Source organism: Schistocerca piceifrons, chromosome X (genome assembly GCF_021461385.2).
Source record: "Schistocerca piceifrons isolate TAMUIC-IGC-003096 chromosome X, iqSchPice1.1, whole genome shotgun sequence".
NCBI lineage: Eukaryota > Metazoa > Arthropoda > Insecta > Orthoptera > Acrididae > Schistocerca > Schistocerca piceifrons.
Genome location: NC_060149.1, coordinates 124,127,950 through 124,145,598, shown reverse-complemented (window position 1 = coordinate 124,145,598; position 17,649 = coordinate 124,127,950). Strand labels below are relative to the sequence as shown.

Here is a 17,649-nt window from a genome sequence, read left to right as displayed (position 1 = left end):
TTACGGTCGCAGATTCGAATCCTGCCTCGGGCATGGATGTGTGTGATGTCCTTAGGTTAGTTAGGTTTAAGTAGTTCTAAGTTCTAGGGGACTGATGACCTTAGATGTTAAGTCCCATAGTGCTCAGAGCCATTTGAACCAAGAACAAGGGGATTGCTCTCCATGAACAATACGAGTTAGACGAAGGGTTGATATATGGTCATGGTACTGCAGACTAAACATAAGAAACGAAAATCATTTTTTGGGTAAAATTTTGGGAAAATTTCTCAAAACCCAAGTTTTGGTCCGCCATATTGGATTAGCCATAACGAATTTAAAAAATCTAACTTCAGGTTTGTGTTCAGCGACATCGAAAATATATTATAACGTGTAGTTTTTATGCAAATTAAACTAATAATTAATATAAAAGTTTTCACTATACTTTAAACAGGTTTTTCACGAGAAACGATGTTTCAAAACCACGTGCAACATAAAATAAAACCAGTTCTGCCAATTAACTTCTACCTTTGACCCCCGCAATGTAAACCCTTTTCTTACGAGCTTCTACCTATAATACATGAAATTTGTTAGTATTAGCTGTTTTCTGTAAGGCCATAAAAGTGAAACAAACCCCCAAAAATCGAACTCAGAGTGCGAGTTAGCACTTGTTCGTTAAATTTAAGGCTATTTCATTGTCGTTAGGTACAAGATCCCATGAATTTAACGAGGTATCGACTAATGCTTTCAATTTTTACTTGAGACAGCTCCTGGGGGATACACTGCACGCAGTCTTGGTACTTTAAACTTGCAGGCCCTTGATCAAAACATAGTTACGGGTGCCATTTTGTCTCTTGTTTTCGATTGGAAATCTAAAATAAGGTTCAAAGTATGATCAATCATAATCCCCAAACAGATCCTTTGTACATCTTTTCATTAAAAAAAAAATCCAAACATTGCCTACTTTTTTCTCCTATGAATGAGAATCTGGTCCTAAACTTCCAGTTTCGGCACTTCACTGGTGCCATCATCAGGCCCCTATGCACACTGTGAAAGCACGTGTCACAGAGCTTGGTGCAATAGAACAGGAGCCATAAAATATATCTGGAGTCCGTGAACGTTTTTCTGAAGTGAGTACAACGGTTACACAACAACTGCTAGCTGATGTCGTACAACCGTTGAGGGACTGACTGAAGAAAACTATTCACGGAATCCAGATTTATTTACCGAGCGCGGTGGCGCAGTGGTTAGTCCACTGGACTCTCATTCGGGAGGCCGACGGTTGAAACCCACGACCGGCCATCATGATTTAGATTTCCCGTGATTTCCCTAAATTACTTCAGGCAACGGGACGGTTCCTTTGAAAGGGCACGGCAGATTTTCTTCTCCATCCTTCCCTAATCGGATGTGACCGATAACCACGCTGTTTCGTCCCCTCAGCCAAAACAACCAACCAACCGACCAACTAGATTTATTTGATGTCTAGTTGTTATAGTATAACCATTGCGGATTTCAGATTTATGTGACGACACCTTCTGTACTGCAGCAAGCTTTGTGGTACGTCCGTTCACTATGTTCTGCGTGCACCCCTGAAGTGCTGAGATTGGTAGCTTAAAAAAAATACGAACTGATTGAAACATGGCTGTTGTTTGGGTTTTGCTCTACATACTACGGAAGTTGAAATCGGTAGTGGAAGCATACTCGGATAGCTGAAGTGGTTAAGGTGACCGCTCGCGATAGGCGGAAAATACGGGTTCGGGTCCCGGTCCGGCACAAATTTTCATCTGTTACAAATAGCTGACGTCAGTTAAGATTCGCAAATGCAAATAAATTTCGTAACATTTCATTTCAGTTTGCAGTTTAAATGAAAGGAAGGTTAGAGTTTAATGTCCAGCCCACATCGAGATCCTTAAATTCAGAGTACTGTCTCATAAGAATGTGGAAAGAAATTTCCCGTGGTTTTGCGGGAGTAAAAGATTCAAGGTAACAATAGAGCATGGTAATTATGACTGCAGGGCTAATATTTGAACGCTGTTTCTCACAAATTTGTTTCTGCCACATCCATTCAGTACGCGTCCACGACGTGGCTGCAAGGGCAGATTTCTTTTATGCAGACATCGATAAAATTACAGAAGTATATCTTCAAGAACATTTTGGATTCCGCGAAGTGTGTGAATGGATGCAAAATCGTGTTTGGAAAGGGCGAGTACTCACAATGCCGGAGATAGTGATTTCGCCGTTGGTGGAGAGCGGCAGCAGGTCGGTGAGAATGCAGCCCTCCAGAGCGGCCGTCAGGTCCGCCAGAGGACACGGCATGTCGTCCTCGCGCATCCACCACTCCTCGCTGTACGTGCCCATGATCAGCCACTGGTACTTCCGTCCGTACATTCCATGTCTGCAACACAATTTGTTTCAGTTTGAGTTAACTTGTGACAGCAATAGAATAACTAGATGACCCTTTCCCCCCAAGATACTCAAATTGTTGATGCTTTCTCATGATGAGTCACGTCTACACCAAACACAAAAAGGCAGTAATACGAGCTTTCCGCCTTTTCTGTAGACAGGTGTGAAGGAGAAGCACAATCTGCTGGAGAGGAACAAAAACGAACTGACACGTGTTTTGTCATCCAAACTGTCGAACAACAAGGTAAGTATCTCAGTACATGCGGGGTGACAATTATTGAACTGTATGAAAAGAAATGTAAATTAACTACAAACTACGGCGTGTACACACTTTATTAAACATGTAAACGTCACTACAGATATTCGGATTCAGTTTATGACATGTTCAATATGCCTGCCATCATCGGCGATCATGTGGCGCAGACGAACAGCGAAATTCTGTATGATCCGCTGAAGTGTCGGAACGTCGATGCTGTCGATGACCTCCTGAATGGCTGTTTTCAGCTTAGCGATGGTTTTGGGGTTATTGCTGTACACGCTGTCTTTAATATAGCCCCACAAAAAGGGAGTCGCATGTGTTCAGATCCGGAGAATACGGAGGCCAATCGAGGACCATGTCAGTGGCCTCTGGGTACCCAAGAGCCAGAATGCGGTCCCAAAAGTGCTCCTCCAGGACATCAGACTCTGCTGCTTCGATGGGGTCGAGCTCCGTCTCGTATGAACCACATCTTGTCGGGATCAGGGTCCCTTTGGGTAAATGGGATGAAATCATCTTCCAAAACCTTCACGTACAATCGGAAGCCTCCGTGCCATCAAGGAATATCGCACCGGTTATTCCGTGATTGGACAATGCATACCACAGTCACCCGTTGAGGGTGAAGAGACTTCTAGATCGCGAAATGCGGATTTTGAGTCTCCCAAATGCTCCAATTTTGCTTATTGACGAACTCATCCAAATGAAAGTGGGCTTCGTCGCTAAACCAAACCATACAGCGCATACTAATTCCCCAAATTCCCATCACAGCCCGCGGCCATCCGTGCAGTTTGAACGTCTAACGCAAAAAGTTCAGAAGTTATGACGATTTTATTTCATACAGTTCAGTAATTGTCACCCTGTATTTATCATAAAATGTTTCGGTACATTATCAAGTGCTATAAAACAAGGAAACAAATCAATACATCGTAACACTACACATTCTGACGACTATGTAAATACACTCCTGGAAATGGTAAAAAGAACACATTGACACCGGTGTGTCAGACCCACCATACTTGCTCCGGACACTGCGAGAGGGCTGTACAAGCAATGATCACACGCACGGCACAGCGGACACACCAGGAACCGCGGTGTTGGCCGTCGAATGGCGCTAGCTGCGCAGCATTTGTGCACCGCCGCCGTCAGTGTCAGCCAGTTTGCCGTGGCATACGGAACTCCATCGCAGTCTTTAACACTGGTAGCATGCCGCGACAGCGTGGACGTGAACCGTATGTGCAGTTGACGGACTTTGAGCCAGGGTGTATAGTGGGCATGCGGGAGGCCGGGTGGACGTACCGCCGAATTGCTCAACACGTGGGGCGTGAGGTCTCCACAGTACATCGATGTTGTCGCCAGTGGTCGGCGGAAGGTGCACGTGCCCGTCGACGTGGGACCGGACCGCAGCGACGCACGGATGCACGCCAAGACCGTAGGATCCTACGCAGTGCCGTAGGGGACCGCACCGCCACTTCCCAGCAAATTAGGGACACTGTTGCTCCTGGGGTATCGGCGAGGACCATTCGCAACCGTCTCCATGAAGCTGGGCTACGGTCCCGCACACCGTTAGGCCGTCTTCCGCTCACGCCCCAACATCGTGCAGCCCGCCTCCAGTGGTGTCGCGACAGGCGTGAATGGAGGGACGAATGGAGACGTGTCGTCTTCAGCGATGAGAGTCGCTTCTGCCTTGGTGCCAATGATGGTCGTATGCGTGTTTGGCGCCGTGCAGGTGAGCGCCACAATCAGGACTGCATACGACCGAGGCACACAGGGCCAACACCCGGCATCATGGTGTGGGGAGCGATCTCCTACACTGGCCGTACACCACTGGTGATCGTCGAGGGGACATTGAATAGTGCACGGTACATCCAAACCGTCATCGAACCCATCGTTCTACCATTCCTAGACCGGCAAGGGAACTTGCTGTTCCAACAGGACAATGCACGTCCGCATGTATCCCGTGCCACCCAACGTGCTCTAGAAGGTGTAAGTCAACTACCCTGGCCAGCAAGATCTCAGGATCTGTCCCCCATTGAGCATGTTTGGGACTGGATGAAGCGCCGTCTCACGCGGTCTGCACGTCCAGCACGAACGCTGGTCCAACTGAGGCGCCAGGTGGAAATGGCATGGCAAGCCGTTCCACAGGACTACATCCAGCATCTCTACGATCGTCTCCATGGGAGAATAGCAGCCTGCATTGCTGCGAAAGGTGGATATACACTGTACTAGTGCCGACATTGTGCATGCTCTGTTGCCTGTGTCTATGTGCCTGTGGTTCTGTCAGTGTGATCATGTGATGTATCTGATCCCAGGAATGTGTCAATAAAGTTTCCCCTTTCTGGGAAAATGAATTCACGGTGTTCTTATTTCAATTTCCAGGAGTGTATTTACATCGTCCTGTAGAAGAATATACCTTAAAGTTTCTATGCCACGCACCGTCAAAAGTATAAAAGCAGCAGCAAACACGCATTTTCAAACATAAAACCCTTGCTTGAACATGTTATGTTGGCACATCACGCTATCACGAGGCTCAGTTGTAAACTACAAGCAGCTGCCTGCAACTACCTATTACGCATGTATCACAGCCACCAACGATGTTACTGTGTATCGTACATTCTTTGCACGTTATATGTCAAGCCCTAGCAAATTCTAAAAAGCAATATTACACCTATACTGCAATGTGTGCATCCATACAGAATGACCAACAGAGAATATTACACCTAACGCCGCCTTTTAGAATTTGCTGGATCCTGACAGATAACGTTCAAAGATTGTCATAGACAGTAGCGTTGTTGAGGGGTGTGATACATGCTGGTACTGCCTTTGGTAGGTAGCTGCCTTTAGTTTACAACTGAGCTTTGTGAGAGTATGATGTACCCAGATGTTCAAGACGAGTTTTATGTTTGCCGCTGATACTGGCTTTTAATTTTGACGATGCCTGATGTCACAGAAGCTTTAAATTATGTTATACCACAGGACGATGTAAATAATTACACAGTCGTCAGTATGTGTAGTATTACGACGAATTGATTTGTTTCCTTGTTTTATAGCACTTGATAATGGGATAACGTAGTCCCGAAACATATCGTGATATATATATCACACATTTAACAACTGCATTCCCAGTACTAATTCATGTGACAATTGTGCTAAGGCTTCAAAACAGATAACCTCTAAGTACCCCACTTCTAACGTCGAAAGCCAAATAAAATTCGGAGATGTGTCTTTTCTACTACCAATGATCATTTGTCAGTAAAACTCAGAATTCATGTACGGTCGACGTTAAAGGTCAATGAACTTGAGGACCACAGAAGCCTATGTCGTTGAAGAACAATACCGTGTAACAAACATTTATTACTAGCAGCTTCGCAAGTGTCACAAACGAGGAATTCTTTGGCAAAAAAGGCTAAACAGTTTCTTGATACGGTGTATGTTAACACACACAGTTCTTTCAAAATGACATTTTCCAAAATAAAAATGATTATTTTCGAAAACAATTGGGAAAAACAGCTATATATTTTCACAACTGTACGACAGAAAAACAGTCTAGGTCGCAAAAATCACGTTTGTTGGTGACTTTTTCAGTTCAAAGGAGTACCACCTTCAGACATACACCTAAGTCGATGTGTGGAGACGGATCCACGGAGCAGGAACTCCACAATCCTCTACATACGGTCAACTGCTTTCGACATATTTTTTGCCAAATAGTTTCTTATTTAGGACTCTTGTGGATCTGTTCGTTATAATTGTCTGTCACGCGGTATTGTTTCTTCACTGCTTATGTACTCTTTATATTTTTTAATTTTCAAACATCGACAGAACACAAATGCAGAGTTTTACAGATAAATAACTTTGATAGGTGGTAGGATAGACACATTTCCGTATTTTAAAATAATTTTTATTCGGCTTCAGCCGTTCGCACTGGGATACTTTCCTTATAACTTCCATTCAGCTATATTTGAGTGACTCAGTTCATAATCAAGCTGCTGATAGCGAGAACGTCGCTCCAGCATGTAGTACCGAAGTTATTATAACGAAAACCTCACAGCTCATGGTGAATTAATGCATTAACCTACGTTGCAGATAACAGGTAAGATGTTATGCAAGGTTTCGTTGCACAACAAGAGATATTTGTTTGCCACTACATAGCATGATCGTCACAACTCAGTGCCAATGAATAGATATATAGCTCAGATGTCCGATTTCCAGACAGGCTCTTTTTACAAACGGAGAAGTGCTTTTACTGGTTTGTGTGGCAAAGGAAACTGTTTCCTCTGGAATATTTATCTCGTAAAGAAATACTTGAAACGTTCTGTCTAGAATCATGTACCGAACGAATACTAGTTGACTTTCAGCTACGAAATTCCTGGATTCGAAAAGTGGTTACTGGTGATTACTGCGACATCGGGGTAAGCGTGTGTTGCAAATTTTCCCTCTGGCTTTAGTCATGGCGTTTGTTGCGCAGAGTAAGTCCATTCAGCAAGGGTTATACCGTGAGTATAATTCTCGCTCTATTTGACGTATCTCGAAGGATGCATAGTCGGAGTTAACTGTGAATATAGACTGCAACATTCGAATAAACGGCCCATAACCATGACGTCCTTGTAGTGGTCGGAGTTTGGTGCTGTTGCTTCCCCATTCTACGCCCCGTGTTGGAGTTGACGGAAATGGCAATTCTCCTTTCGGGGAGCTGAACTAGTAGATGGTGGTCACGGTGACCTGACTTTAGAAGTACCCCGGCGGTCGTACGCGGAGCCTTGGGCCGGCCGACGTGGCCGTGCGGTTAAAGGCGCTGCAGTCTGGAACCGCAAGACCGCTACGGTCGCAGGTTCGAATCCTGCCTCGGGCATGGATGTTTGTGATGTACTTAAGTTAGTTAGGTTTAACTAGTTCTAAGTTCTAGGGGACTAATGACCTCAGCAGTTGAGTCCCATAGTGCTCAGAGCCATTTGAACGGAGCCTTGGGAATGAAAGCCTTCACAAAACGATTTCGTGTGCTTGCAAAAGCATTTTATTTCTGGGCGGGACGTTCAGCGAATGAACTGATTAATAACATAGGACGCTACGGCATAAGACGCGAAAAATACGGTAGTCCTAAAGCGCTATTACAATAAATACAGTTAGGAACAATCAAGTGATAGGAAGAAATTTCCTTTTAGCCTAGCTCATCAGAGGGAAACGTCCTCAGGTCAACAACCTTCTTCATAGAAACACCGGAGTGCTGATGCTACTGTTTACATCCACTTAGGATGACTATCAAGAAAGTTTTGTCGTTCAAGATGACGGTCAATATCCTTCCCCACGCCTCTCCAACGTAGGTAGTGCTTCTCTTCATTGGTCTTTACATCGACGGGTTGTAACTTGATTTCTTCTTACGTTTCCTCTAACTGCCTCCAGCTCTGAGCTCTGATGATGGTGGGGTACAACAGTGATTCTTGTATTCAAATTGTCTCTCATGCACTAAATTGTGTTTTGATTCTGATGTGCGCAGTTAGCGTGAAAAAGATGTTCCTTGATTTCAGTCGTTCAGTATGCATAATACGGATATCGCATACCACAGGAATTAGCTGTGACTGCATCTTCCCTACTAACTGTTGAGTGTGCTGTACCTCTCGCAATGTGACATGTTCCCATTGACAGTGATCTGAGACAGATGGCTACTTTCGTTGTCAGCATAGTCGACGTTCTTGGTTTACGTCGACTTATATACCCCAGGACGGCAAACTTCCCAGTGGAGTCAGACGTAGCTATAACGCTAGTTTTCACCACTGATGGATGGCTTCTCCAAGCTGTACTCACTAATTTCCGTAGCATGTTCTCATACTATTAACTTTTAATTTCCAGTCTTTTGTTCCAGGCAATGAAGGTTCGGGGAGAGATCCAACAGTGAAAATATTGGGAGCATTAATTTGTGCAAGTCCACGTTGTGTACGTCGGCTTACTGCCAGCAAGTGCAAACGGAATAGAAATTTCGAAATTGTTCTGTTAGTAGAACAAATGAAACTTTCCTGTGTCTCTCCAAACTGCCATGGTCATAATATCAGATAACCTCAGAGAATACGCCATTAATGTCATGTAAGAGAACTGGTGTATGAATGCGTGTCAAGTGGTTCACCAGCTTATCCATAGGATTACGTCCACATTTTCCTATCACCGTGGATAACTTGAAAATATGTAACGTTATTATATGTATTTATGTCGACGTAATCTGCGCAATACAGTGTTCATTTTATTGCACTTTCTTATATTAGTGCCAGACCAGTATAAATCAGTATGACTGTCTCCAGCGCCATCTTTGTATACTCGTATATTGGTTTTTCAACAAATGTCATATGTTAAAAACGAGTATACAGCGTGGCCAGAAACAGTCTGAAAAGCTTGTAAGAGTTTTCAGGGTAGGTTGTTCTGAGAAATAATAGTTAAGAAAAAAATCCGATACGTTGCGCCGTTTCCGAGAATCAGGCTGTTGCGCACGCAAATTCAAGCGGCCCGCCAGGTATACAAGGAGAGTTCAGAAAGCGAGTTCCGTTTGGTGATAAAAAAGGAATCGAATACAGATAAAGAAAGCAACTTATTTCACAAAAATCAATTACACTTACACTACTTTTCAACATAGTTCTTGTAATTTTCTAGTCATTTCTCATAGCGTGGTATAAGTTCACATATTACATCGTCATAGAATGTTGCCGCCTGTTGCCCTAAGACGTTTGAGCACCTAACGTGCGCAAAGTTTATGAAAATTCAATTTTTCAGTAACAACCTCGTAAACGACTGTTCGTGAAATGTGTGGAAGTTGACGAGAAATAGCATTAACGTAAACCTACTGTTTTTCTTAATCATTTCTTCGACTACACTAACCAGGTAATCGGAAACCACAGACGGACGTTCACTTTGTTCTTCGTCAAGCACTTGATCATGCTTTTCCTTAAATTGTCGGACCCATCTTCTCACTACTGAAGCGCTCGTTGCATTTACTCCGTAAACCTGGCAGATTTGTCGGTGAATATCACTTGGTTTAACTGTCATAGCATTTATAAAGCGAATCACAGATCTCAATTCACACGCGGCGGGATTTTCGATCAACGATGCCATTATAAACAATCACTGCGAACGATACACAACACAGAGCGAGCTCGATATGCCGACATTTCGTTCTGCTTGAACCAGAGATACTACTGCACGTGAGCGGAACTGATATCATAGCAGTGCCGTGGAGAAAATTCGAAACGGAACTTACTTTCCGAACTACCCTCGTAATTAGTGTCAGATGTTCTCACACTGTAGATGACAGCGCACGAGAATGCTCAGCCTTTGGCTCGGGTTCGATCCATACTAGCATCCCATCTCCAATTTTTGGATAGCTGCCTTGTGCGGTTTTAGGAAACGGAACAAAGAAGACGTTTGAGGACACCTTCCCTGACGGGCCGCTTGAATTTCCAGCGCGCAACGGCCTGACTGGCTAAAAAATGTTCAAATGTGTGTGAAATCTTATGGGACTTAACTGGTAAGGTCATCAGTCCCTAAGCTTACACACTACTTAACCTAAATTATCCTAAGGACATACACACACACCCATGCCCGAGGGGGCACTCGAACCCCACCGGGACCAGCCGCACAGTCCATGACTGCAGCGCTGTAGACCGCTCGGCTAATCCCGTGCGGCTGACTGGCTAACTTCAATGATTTCACTAGCTGCGACATAGTCGCATGATTAACTGATTCGTCTTTTATTTTATCACAATTGGTTTATATAATAGTAATCAAAATTTGAAAGTCTGCTACATGTATTTTACGTATTGTATTTTCATCATAATGTTTCTTACGTAAATGAAGTATACATCTAAGCTCACAGTAGCGATATCTATGAAGCATACAGGCAAACATATTTCTGGTAGCTACTGCACTTCAGTATGTGTTGTACAGTAGCGCCAGTTTCAAAATAACTGTGTGGACGTTGTGGCCTATTTTACACCATATTTTAGTTCTACATGACGATGCTTGTGTTTTTATGATGCCATTACGGTTTTATTACATTAGGACATGGTGTAGAACAGGTACGCTTTACCTTATTTACCTGTACATTTCCCAGTTTGTATGAGAGTATATCGTGATATGAAATACTGTATTGTTTTGAAAGGTAGACTGCCCACTAGTTGTATATTTTTTATATTGTAGATCTGAAGATCGTCATTACTGACTTATGGACTTTATATTGTGATCATAGACTGGAATGAATAAAACAATTGAACTTCAATGATAATCAACTCGGAAACGGCGTCTCGCACCGACTAGTTTTCTTCACAATTATTTATCAGCTCAATCTATCCTGAAACACCCTTACAAGTTACTCAGACTGTTTCTCACCCCCTGTATTTTATACGTCCATATAACTGGATGTTACCGGAATGATGCCAACACGTTTCTTGGTATGTGCTAAAAGAGCAAATATGTATGAAGTGGTCTTTAAAGATGAGCACATATAACCTAACATATATATCACTCCGTCTTCAGGCCACGAGTGGACTACCGGGAGCATCCGACCGCCGTGTCATCCTCAGCGGAGGATGCGGATAGGAGGGGCGTGGGGGTCAGCACACCGCTCTCCCGATCGTTATGATGGTATTCTTGAGCGAAGCCGCTACTATTCGGTAGAGTAGCTCCTCAATTGGCATCACGAGGCTGAGTGCACCCCGAAAAATGGCAACAGCGCATGGCGGCTAGGATGGTCACCCATCCAAGTGCCCACCACACCCGACAGCGCTTAACTTCGGTGATCTCACGGGAACCGGTGTATCCATTGTGGCAAGGCCACAAGACAAAAAAAAAAAGGAGGCACCACTAAGGAGTTATGCAAATTGGTTAAAAATTAATATGAACGACAGAAAATGCAAAATTGTAGTTGTCGTCCGATGGATGACTGTGTGACACTGCAGCAGAGTTTCACCGCACAGCTGGCAAGGATAATAAACAGGGGGCAAATCGATACGAGGACATAAATTCTTTATGAATTTCATAATTTCTATACGTGTACTCAGTTGGACAGTAACCATGCCTCGCAGACAGGCGCGTGAACAATATGTACAGATGAAACTTCCTGACAGATTAAAACTGTGTTCCGGACCGAGACTCGAAATCGGGACCTTTGCTTTTCGCGGGCAAGTGCTCTATCAATTGAGCTACCCAAGCACGACTCACGCCCCTTCCTCACAGCTTTACTTCCGCCAGTACCTCGCCTCCTACCTTCCAAACTTTACAGAAGCTCTCCTGCGAACCTTGCAGAACTGTTCTGCAAGGTTCGCAGGAGAGCTTCTGTAAAGTTTGGAAGGTAGGAGGCGAGGTACTGGCGGAAGTAAAGTTGTGAGGACGGGGCGTGAGTCGTGTTTGGGTAGCTCCGTTGGTAGAGCACTTGCCCGCGAAAGGCAAAGGTCCCGAGTTCGAGTCTTGGTCCGGCACACAGTTTTAATCTGCCAGGAAGTTTCATATCAGCGCACACTCCGCTGCAGAGTGAAAATCTCATTCTGGAATATGTACAGATGTCAGCATTTGAGAGAGGACGTGTATTTGGGCTCAAAGAAGCTGGTTGGGGTAATCGGCGAATCGTGTCTGAATAAGAGCAGTGCCGCTATTCGACGATGTTGTCAGGAATGAACGAACCATGGCCGAACACAACGTCAAAAAGGAAGCGGTCGACCTAGAGAGACGACAGAACTTGAGTCTCGAGCAACTTTTAGAGAGGCACTCAGGACACAGGATTCGTCATTATAATCGATCCGACATGCAACTGCTGCTTCAGTGACCACAAGGACTATTAATAGGCGGTTCAGAAAGGGGGCTGACTGCATGGCGTCCCTCGCGCCGACTACCATTGACCTCTGTACACCAGTGGTGTCAGACACATTCGGCCTGAAATATCATTAACTGGAGTAAGATTGTCTTCAGCCATGATTCACGCTTCGAACTGAGCCCAACTGATCAGCGAAGACGTGTCTGGAGATGCTCCGGACAGCGGTGGGATACGAACCTGACTGTCGCCCACCAAACAGCCGGACAACCAGGAGTGATGGTCTGCGGTGGCATTTCATTTCATAGCATGGACTGCTTTGGTTGTCATCAGCAACATCCCTAGAACACTGGGGTACGTCGACAATATTCCACGCCACGTCTTGTTGTCCTTCATGGCAAGCCATTCTGGGCTTACATTCCAGCAAGATAATGCCAGCCCCCAAACGGGGAGCGTTTCCACTGCTTGTTTTCGTGCTTGTTAAATCCTATCGAGGCCAGCAAAGTCGCCGGGTTTCTCTGCAATTGAGAATGTTTGGAGCATTATGGGCAGAGCTGTCCGATCATCTCGGTATTTTGACGATCTAACGCGCCTGTTGGACAGAATTTGGCAGGATATCCCTTAGGTTGACATCCGTGAGCTCCATCAATCAATGCCAAGCCGAATAACTACTTGAATAGGGGCCAGAGGTGGACCAACAAGTTATTGTCTTTCTCAGTTTGTGAAACTCTTTCTCTTGAATAAATAATTCAATTTTTCTGAAAATGTAAGCCGACCGCTGTGGCCGAGCGGTTCTAGGCTCTTCAGTCTGGAACCGCGCTGCTGCTACGGACGCAGGTTCGAATTCTGTCTCGGAAATGGATGTGTGTGATGTCCTTAGGTTAGTTAGGTTTAAGTAGTTCTAATTCTAGGGGACTGATGACCGCAGATGTTAAGTCCCATAGTGCTTAGAGCCATATGAACCATTTTTTTGAAAATGTAATCATGTTTGTGTGTACATGTACATCACATCTACAGATTTCCGTCCCATACGGATAATTCCTTCGTGATGCGTCGTTCCTTTTTCCTCGGAGTGTATATAAATTAAATATTTGAAAACAGCAGAACATCGCCTGCACAATACGGAGGATATAGTTCCAAGATGGTGATAGCGCTTGTGGGAGAGACAAGTGCTCGAAAGAAATTTTGCACCACCCTTATGACCTCTGTAATTTGTGCTGTTTTCGGTAAACTCTTCCCCAATATTCTTTTGACCACAGGAAATTGCTACGCACTGCCACCGGTGTAGTGATGGGAACAATCAAACGAAAATAAACTATTCAGTCGGTTGTTGGAGAACAAATTAACTCATTTGGTTATAGTTTTACTTGTTGGTTGAACTACTATTCATTCATTTTTTTCGACTGATACCAGTCTGTGGGAGCAATCGAATGAAAACAGTCGACTCAGTCCGTAGTAATTTTGCATTCCGACTGATTTATCCACTGTTTTTTTTTTTATTTTCAAGTGAAACGACTGTGTAGAAATTTCAGCAGTAGTATACAACCGAAGTATACTCTGCCGAAAGGGTAGCCCTTCTGCTGGGGGTACGTGGGGGTATCCAATGTGGTAAGGAAAAGTTAAGATAAGCATTATACATTTTATTGAATTCTGTACTGAATAGGCTACTTCTTATTTTCACTACTGAAAACTGATTAATATACTGTTGTGGGTTAAGCAGTTCCAGAAGAAATGATCATGTAACTAATGAAGCTGATTTATTGTTGGTGTAATCACCTCCACTAGGACCTTGCCTAGTACGGCGGTGCGGGTCTCCCGCATCGTCCCCTACGCTGGTCGGAGTATCGGACCTCATCATCATCATCATTGTTGGTGTTAGAAAGTAGAGCATAAAATTTCCGTTAGAGGTATGTGAGGAAGAAACGAACATTGCCCAAATTTAGCGACTGTTTTCATTCCATTTTACTGAAAAATTGTGATGATGTTGATTAATAAAAGTTATTTGAATTTAGTCCTTTACCACTTATTGAGAAAAATATTTGTATGAAAGGTAAATACGTTGTGCAGAAAATTACATCACCAGCTACGTACATAGAAATCATATCTATGTGACTCTGTTTGCATTTTACAGCCTTTGAAAAACAACAGATATAATACTTGACGATGATGAAGAAGATCTGCTCACATTCACACGTTGTTACTTCAATTTTAGATTTAAGCTTCTCTGTTGCCATGACTGTAACCTGTCTGTAACTACGTTGGCACCCCTCTGGACCGCCGGAAGCGACAAATGGTCACCGGTGCACTCAGATGCCAGGGGAAACATTCGATCGCTTAGACACTGGTAAATCATTGTTGCTGATTGCACTCTGTTACCGCCTATCCTTGTAGTTATTGTCGTTCCGAGATTTGTTGTTTATTGTACACCATTAAGTAGCTTTTAGCTATTTTTAGTCCATTTTTATGACTAGGCGTTTACTTAATAGTGAACATTGTATCTCGATGAAAATGCCCAAACGCTCAGCGGTGTGGAACTCAAAGAAATCATTCGACTGGATAAAAAGTGATCCACAAGAGGAATTCTGTGTGATACACAGTATATGCAAGAATGATTCATGTTCTGAAACGATATTGACTGGAGAAATTCGAACAATATTAATGAAGGACGAAAAGTGTTTCTCGCGAAAAAAAAAAGAAAATACTTCCGACAGGTGACAATATAGGCTTAAAAAGCAAGTGATTAAGTCACAAAAAATTAAAAAAATTGTGTCTTACATACTTTCCGTTCACGTCACCTCAGCATCTACCTTAAGAGAATTATCGGTGATGGGTGCAAACCAGTGGGAAGTGATAGAGACAAAGCTTCATAAAATTTAAATAAAAGATAATCGTTAATTTATTTAAACGTAATTTTATAATGTAGGACAAGTCATTAACTAATTAACACCAACCAAAAACCCATATTTAACTTCAGAAGTACGAAAAACTCATATTTGAGTAAATACATATCTAACGCAATACTTTATTTTTAGAACTATACATTTTATCGATCTGTCTGTGAAATAATATCCGTTAAAATATACTCATGGGATACCTCATAATATCTTGTCGGATCTCCTTTTGCCCGGCGTAGTGCAGCAGCTAGACGAGGCATGGACTTTAAAAGTAGATGGAAGCCCGCTGCAGAAATATTGATACATGCTGCCTCTACAGCCGTCCATAATTGCGGAAGTGTTGCCGCTGCAGGATTTTGTGCACGAAATGACCTCTCGATTATGCCCCACAAATGATCAAGTGGTTCATGTCGAGCGATCTGGGTGACCAAATCATTCGCTGGAATTGTACAGAATGTTCTTCAAACCAATCGCGAACAATTGTGACCCGGTGACATGGCGCATTGCCATCCATACAAATTTCGTCGTTGTTTGGCTGCAAATGGTCTCCATGCAGCCGAACATAACCGTTTCCAGTCAATGATCGATTCAATTGGACCGGAGGACCCCGTCTATTCCGTGTAAATACAGCGCACACCATTATACAGCCACTGAAACCGCTCTGTGGTTGGCAAAATGAGCGTAATGTTTGTTTCTACCACCAGACTTCACTGGGATTTCAGGGACGCAATTCAGATCAATTATTATAGGATGCAGTGGCTCAGTTTCTAAAAAAAACGAATGCCTCCTTCTGTATAGGGCATCAGTTTATAATCTGAGCGAGAAAACTATACTGCTTGCTTCCCTGTTCTCTGCACACGTTTACTTATGTTAATGAAGTTGGTACTGGTAGAGCATGCGTTATTTCGCTAACTAGTTAGTTAAAGTCACAGTTCTGCAATAAGCCGCTTTCTATTTAAAGTGTGGTCTGGAAAAGTTTTTGCATTTCACACTAAATAACTTGAATCGGCTTGTTTCGTAATTATTAGGAATGTTTAAGTCAGCGGTCAGAGAGATTACTCCCTTGCGGTCGTTGAGTGTCAACTCTCAACAATGCTTGGTACGTCTCTGACTTTTCGTTGCGAATTATAACTAAAAAAGTTCCTGATCTGGAACCGTTTTTATCGTTTGCTTTAGTCTTTTTGCTTGGGATTTTATTGAATCAATTCTTTTTTGTAATTAAGTTCTTGCTTGGGCAGAGACGCTGTCTACAAAGATTAAGTTTTCCAATTATTCAGAACACGAAAACACCATGAAATGTACTCAGTAACTGTAACAGTAGCAGTAGTCGAAACAGTGACGGTAGTAACTTAACAATACGCTAAAATAGGCTTGTATAGTACTCCAAAGGGTTTTATATTCAATATTCGGTTGCTTTGAACTTTATCATTTTTGGTAATTGCACTATTCTTATTACTAAAATGTTACTAAAGTAGTTCAAAAATAAATTTAAAGAAAATGTTCATAAAAACTACACGGTATTCTACAGTCGCATTAAATGTGGTTAAACCACCACCAACTTTCACAGCGCCTTGTTGCCGGTTTGGTTCATGGCTTTTTGGGGTCTGCGCCACCCTCGAACCCTACTATCAGCTCTTATCAACTGAAATCGAGACTTATCTGACCAGGTCACGGTTTACCAGTCGTCTAGGGTCCAACAGATATGGTCACAAGCCCATGGAAGGTGCTGCGAGGTATGTTATTCTGTTAGCAAAGACATTCGCGTTGGTCGTCTGCTGCCATAGCCCATTAACGCGAAATGTCGCACCGAGGGAGTTGGGTGTAGCGTAGCCGTTAGCACACTGCACTCTCATTCGGGAGGACGACGATTCAAACCCGCGTCCGGTCTTCCTGACTTAGGTTTTCCGTGATTTTCCTAAACTGCTTGAGGCAAGTGCCGGCCGGGATGATTCCTTACAAAGAGCACGGCCATTCTTCTTCCCTAAGCGGAGCTTGTGCCCCGTCTCTAACCTCCTCCTCCTCTCCGCCAAATTTTGCCGCACTGTCCTAAGGTATACGTTCATCGTACGTACCACATTGATTTCTGCGGTTATTTCAAACAGTGTTGCTTGTCTGTTAGCACTGACAAATCTACGAGAGGTAATGTCTGAAATTTGGGGTTCTCGTCAGGCACACTCTTGACACTGTGGATCTCGGAATATTGAATTCCCCAACTGTTTCCGAAGTGGAATGTCCCGTGCGTCTAGCTCAAACTATCATTCAGAGTCTGTTAATTCCCGTCGTTCGGCCACAATCACGTCGGAAAACTTTTCACAAGAATCACCTCAGTACAAATGACAACT

At 43.5% G+C, this 17,649-nt stretch overlaps 1 protein-coding gene across 1 annotated transcript in view; it reads right to left on the bottom strand.

The window, feature by feature from the left end:
• The window catches only part of LOC124722209 (gamma-aminobutyric acid type B receptor subunit 2), a 360,835-nt gene that overhangs the window by 265,056 nt on the left and 78,130 nt on the right, over positions 1-17,649 (bottom strand). The window contains exon 3 of the mRNA XM_047247405.1: positions 2,191-2,371. Coding sequence (XP_047103361.1) covers positions 2,191-2,371 — 181 coding nt within the window. The remainder of the gene's footprint in view (positions 1-2,190; positions 2,372-17,649) is intronic.